General features: G+C 37.3%; 1 protein-coding gene across 1 annotated transcript in view; it reads left to right on the top strand.

The window, feature by feature from the left end:
• Window positions 1-6,000, top strand: part of fam188a (family with sequence similarity 188 member A) — a 34,097-nt gene that overhangs the window by 4,059 nt on the left and 24,038 nt on the right. The window contains exons 6-10 of the mRNA XM_015371104.1: window positions 652-703; window positions 1,751-1,865; window positions 2,104-2,177; window positions 5,110-5,189; window positions 5,428-5,498. Of these exons, the coding sequence (XP_015226590.1) occupies window positions 652-703; window positions 1,751-1,865; window positions 2,104-2,177; window positions 5,110-5,189; window positions 5,428-5,498 (392 nt within the window). The remainder of the gene's footprint in view (window positions 1-651; window positions 704-1,750; window positions 1,866-2,103; window positions 2,178-5,109; window positions 5,190-5,427; window positions 5,499-6,000) is intronic.

The following is a 6,000-nucleotide window of genomic DNA, read 5'->3' as shown; positions in this document are numbered from 1 at the left end:
GTAAAAGTAAAAAGTACAATCTTGTAAAACTACTCCTAAAAGTGTATTTAAAAAAAAAAGGAAAAATAGTTACTCAGGTAAACGTAATTGGTTACCACAAAGCTCTGCAGAAATCTCATCATAGCGCTTCCATGTAGCATTGTCTATCTGCAACCTGTGACATACCATCAGTTTGCGCTTAGGCATTGCCACATGGTCAGATCACCGGCTCCACAGCCGTCTGTTCTCTCCTTCACAGCCTCATGTCACACGCCCAATGGGCTAAAAAACAATATGCAATGGGATTTAGATGATGGAGTGTCCTTTCACGTTCGTCTTTCATCAAACTAAATTTCTTAAGTGTTTTATGGTTGTGAGGTATCACTGTTATTACCAATGTATTCAGCTGGAAGCTACAGATCGAACCAACCCTCTGACCTCGCCGCATGGAGTACAGCGGCATGGCGGCCCCGCTGCAAAGATTAATGAAACTGACACGTTTTTAATTTTACATTTATATTTTTCACATCTGTAATATGATTATTGATCAGTTGAAGACACAATCTTGTAAATTAAGTTAGTTTGGTTAACTGTTTCATTCCCACTTTAACTCACTAACTCTCCTACATTCTGACTTTATAACTGTATGGTTTTGTGTTTTTATATGCCTAGCTGCTTTGGCTGCTGAGGACCTTGGCTTTGAGCAGTTTCACAGTGTTCTTCAGTAAGTGAAAATGATTGTGTTGTATTTCATTTTTTATATATGTATAGATTTTATCTTCTGTATCCTAGATATCTAGTTCTGTATTGCATATTTTTATTTTATTGAAAACAAACAACTCTAGATTTAACAATTAAGTGCAGTATTTTTCCAGTTGGCTGCATATCTTTCAAAAGACAGCATGAGCAGAGTAAATAGGAGGTGTGAATTTCTCTGTCTTTGTTTTTAAATTGAACTTGCCACTTTGCTCTTCGCAGTTTGCCAACTCACCACTTTCAATGATTACCTTGAACAAATCGAATGCTTATCTGACACAAAAAAATGTCTTTCAAAGATGCAAAGGCAAATTAAATGTATGCAGGGTTGAGTTTGCTTTGAGAAATATTTAAATTGCATCCCATAGCTCAATGACAGCATAAACCACAGTCAGCAAAAAGGAAAGCTTGCTCAAAGCGAAGAAGTGCATGCTTAATAAGACAGACAGCTGCACTGGTATTTTATTAATGAGGAACAGGATAAGAAGGATGGAACACTAACCCCTAGCGATCAAATATTTCTTTATACTTTCTTCCCTTTTATTTATTTTCAAAGATTGTCAAGGACTAGGAAGTACATTCCTTGTCCTTTAATTACTTTTCTCACTTGAACTCAGTTAATTATTGTTCCGTTTATTATTCCACAAACCCTATAACTTGCCAAACATATAGAGTCACAACCACCAAATATATGAATTCAGGTTTGCTAGTCGCTCCCATAGCTGCATATATATATATATAACATTTGGTATTGACACATTTGACTTGACTGCACAGATTTGTGACATCAACCTTATTGAACGCCTTTGGAATGAACGAGTGGAGGCAGCAACTCTGTGTTCCTTGTGAAAGATATAAAAAAATACAAGTTGCAATTGCTTGGATTGGCAGGCCATCAACAAATTGGACCCTGCAGATCGAGAACATTATGCCATCAAAGTTCTTACACAGAGAAATACTTAAGGAATATCATGTCATCATATTTTCCTTTTTTTTTTTCTTCTATGTTTTGCAGTAAGAGAACTGTCCTCTCAGTATCTGATCTCAGAGAGGAGGTGGTGTCTCTCTACCAGTCCTGGAGGGGGTGCTGTGGGGTTTTGCTTTTTCTTTACTCTGTCATCCTCACCAAGGTAAAGACCCAGAGATATACTGATTGGCATTTGAATAATTTCCCCTTGTTGTTTTTTGTATGAGTTTTTTTATTTTTTTAATAAAGCTTTCTGTCAACTATGCTCTACCCATAAAACAAGTAAAATTTTATATCTGGAAACTCGTTTGTAAATGTTGTAGTTCTCGAGTGTTTCCTGGGGATTTTCATATTTCTAAATGTTCATCAATTTTTCTCTTTTTTTGGTTTTCTCTTTGCAGGGCATAGAAAATATTAGAAATGAAATCCAGGACCCAACAGAGCCCCTCATAGATCCTATTCATGGCCATGGAAGGTATACAAATCTATCTTTCTTTTTTCTTCTTTTAAGCTGACTTTTAATGAATGTGGCGCATTCAAAAAACAAGACGTTCTTCTAATATTAGGTTTCAAAGTTTTAAAAAAAAGGGTTCATATTTAATCACCTACATTTTCAACTCAATTGTCAGACTGCTCTAAAAATGTTAATTATACCATCTCCATCCTAACCTGAACTAGTAGTCTAACTTTCTGTTTTGAAATACATTTTAGAAATGTGTGTTGGTCAGAAAAGAAAAGTACAATTATTTGAATATTATTATTTATTATTTTGTCCTCACATACCATTTGCAATCCTGCCTCTCAATGTTTTGATTGCTATACAATGCTGCTTAGTCCTTTTTGGTACGCTTAACTGAACCCTTGTAGATGCAACTTTTATTTACAACATTTTCTTTGTCATAATGTGAAATAAGTCAGTTATTCTAAATTGGAACGACTTGGAACGTCAGCGACTTTTAAAGTGAAATTCACAGTCGTATTAAATAAAAAATACTTATAATAATTATATTTTAATTGGTCCATATGGCCTGACTGGTTGAGAGCAAAGGCATAAATGCAGGAGGGTCATGGCAGAGGTGGAAGATGAAACATTTAAGGGGTGAAAGGGAAGCTTTAAGTGAAAGCTGGGTGACATGTAGGCAGGAGAGAAAGGATGCAGAGCTTGTTCTTGAACTGAACCTGCTGAAGAATGTGTTCAGTTCATTGCCTCTGCCCAGACTTCCATCTGTCTGTTCATCCTGCTTGAAGCCTGTGATCTTCATCCTTGACCACTCATCTCTGATAGTGTTCTGCTGAAGCTTGCATTTCCAGCTTCTTCCTGTTTGCTTCCTTGCTTTCGCTTACCTTGACCTTAAGTTGCTTCTGTACACTCTTCAATAATTCCCTGTCTCCCTTCCTGAAACATATGTTCAACTTGTTTAGCAGTCTCTTTAGATCACTGATTACCCAGGGTTTATTATTTTCTAGTGGGAATGGTGTTATCGACCCAGACATTTATATAGACAGTCAGTCACACACTTGTTCATTCCACTGATGCGTGCCTCTTAACATTGAAATCCGATTTTCCAAAAGACAGTCTAAGTTAAAGTTGTAGGGAAGTCATATTTAAATATCAAATCATTCTGGCCTAAGCATGTATATAAATGTACTCTTTATCAGAATATATTGTCCCAAAATTTCATTATTTTATGCAGGCCAGTTAGTTAAACGTCAGCTTGTACACCTAAATTGGGCCAATCATATATATAAAAGGTCATCTGTCAATCTAATTTTTTCAGTCATAGCATCTTGATTCTTATGTCGCAGCTAATATATGCAACTGTTGAAATAAGAATCATTTACTTCACCATTGAGTTAAGTCCCAGTCTTCACAGGGATGGACGTCTGTGTCTTCTGCAGGCGTAGAGCTAGCAGAACTGGCAGCGTTGCGAGGCAAGGGCTCAAACATGTGTAAGCCTTCTACACCAAACCAAGCTTTTGCTGCCCTGGCGTCCTCTTCCAGAACAACTTCATCCCAGCTTTCCTCCTCTAAATAAAAAATGTATGACGGAGGAGACTCATCCACGACCTCTGACACAAAACTCTCCTACTCTTTTTCCGCTGTCCATAGCGTTCCTTGACAGTGTCGTTGCTAAGTGCTAATTGGTCCCAATGTAATTTCCCATTGGGAACCTACTAGCACTAAGTTGCTTACTGGTTAGCAAGATGCTTCTGAAAAACCAGCCACAACCAAACTTTCTTGCGAACCTTCCGCCACAACAATCCCGCCCCCTTTATAAACAACCAATCACATTCACTTTATTCCCTCATGTAAAGTCAGGCACCACTCGGGAGAATTCAGAACTGCAACCGTTTGAACAGCCGCTTCCCTACGACTTTAAGACACAAGGTTTTTTTTCTCAGGTACAGCAGGTGATAAAGTAACTGCTAGAACATTGGAAGTGTAGCAATAAATGAGGCTTCATTAAAAAAGACCAGTACAATGCAAGTAGATAAGCAATAATGGCACTGATGAACTCTCATGCAGTTTCGGCAACAGCAGAAGGTGGAATGTAAACGGTTAGAAAAAAACAACACAGATGAACTCTCTTGGTAGATGATATGAATAAAAACAAACTCACAACAGTTCAATATCTGAGCTGCAGAGACAAATCTTTACAGTAACATGTGCTGGATGACATAATCTGTTTTTCACAAGCACTGCTAATCATCTCACTTCAGTTTTCAAGCCATCTTTTAATCTCTGGCTGCTTGTATGGTCAGAAAGCCAGCCAGAGGAAAAACTCGAGTCCGCAATTTGATCCTGCAACCATGTTTCTATAAAACGCATAATACTGCATTCCCAATTTTTTGTCTGGATCCATGTCAGGGCTTGAAGTTCTTCTCACCTGCTTCCTAAAGATATTGTATTGCCCATGATGACTGATGGAAGAGATGACTTATATTTTCTCTTCCTCTCTCTTTCTTTCTTTGCTCCTCCTCTGCATCACTGAAGCCTCCTTTTCAACTCAGCTGAGACTTGCATAAGTAGTTTAAGTATTATTTCAGCGTTTGAGATGGTAATTTGTTGCTTCTGCGTGTGTTTACAAAAAGAAAAAAAAAAAAAAGTTACTGTGATATAGTACATCATGACAAATGTCAAAAAATTCAAACATTTTTAAAAATCCTTTCAGCTTCACAGCATAGGTTAAAAAAACCACACATTCCACATAATTATCAGAGTTAAGCTAGCAGAGCTGCTCCAACATGAAGCCACCTTGAGCAGAGCAATTGTAGACTTGTTTTACCACCAAACAAGTTGCTGCCTCCTAAGACCAGCTTAATTTGACTTTGTTTCAAAAAGTATCAGTTCTTTGAAAATGTTGTCTTTTGTAAAAACTGTTTCTCTTGTCCCATTTTTCTTTCAGTCAGAGCCTTGTGAACCTTCTTGTAACCGGCCATGCAGTCTCCAATGTGTGGGATGGGGATAGGGAATGCTCTGGCATGAGTAAGAATGGGCACTGAAGTTATTGAAGAGAAAAAAATATATTATTACCATCATGTTTATCTAAAGGGTCGACACTTATACCAGCAAACCTTTTAAATGGTTTCATATTTAAATATGTTTGAATGATGGGTAATAATTGTCTTAGTCCCATAGCCTTACTTATCAACAGAAAGTAACTCAGTCTTATGTCAATAATCAGATTTTTCCTCACCTTTGTTGTTTCTTTGATTAATTCCAGAGCTACATGGAATTCATAAACAAGCATCTGTTGGATTTCTCACACTAATGGAATCACTACGCTACTGCAAGGTACACAGAAACACATTTTACATATTCATGAGAAGCTATCACACTCTTTGAGTTTCTCGTAATCTTTTCTTTGTTGTTTTTTGTCAGTTTTTTATTAATCCAGCTCAGTTTAATCTAGATGTAGATGATTGTACACAGAGTATTAACGCTAAAAAGATGATGTACATTTGCTTCCTCTTAATTTAAACTCTTATAATGCGGAACATTTCTTGTATATATATATATAAAAAAAAAACAATCAAAAATTTTCCGTCACTTCTGGTGCCTGCCAGGTCACGCAGGTCACCTCAGAATTTTATGTTATGTTGATCACTGCCCCTCTGTGGTTCTGTCCTGCACCTACATCCGCGTCAACTATAAACGTGTAAAGCTCTTCCATGGGCTCGAGCACGGCACTCACAGACTGTCATGTCAACCCGATGTGTGAATATATCTCTGTATACTATATATGACCTTTTGAAAATACTCCTGAGCTACTGCACTTTCACTTTCTAGAAGGTGG

The sequence above is a fragment of the Cyprinodon variegatus genome, unplaced genomic scaffold (assembly GCF_000732505.1).
Source record: "Cyprinodon variegatus isolate N-32 unplaced genomic scaffold, C_variegatus-1.0 Scaffold2, whole genome shotgun sequence".
In the NCBI taxonomy this organism is placed as follows: Eukaryota; Metazoa; Chordata; class Actinopteri; order Cyprinodontiformes; family Cyprinodontidae; genus Cyprinodon; species Cyprinodon variegatus.
The sequence above is the reverse complement of the archived record's forward strand: the minus strand, read 5'-3'. Positions and strand labels throughout refer to the sequence as shown.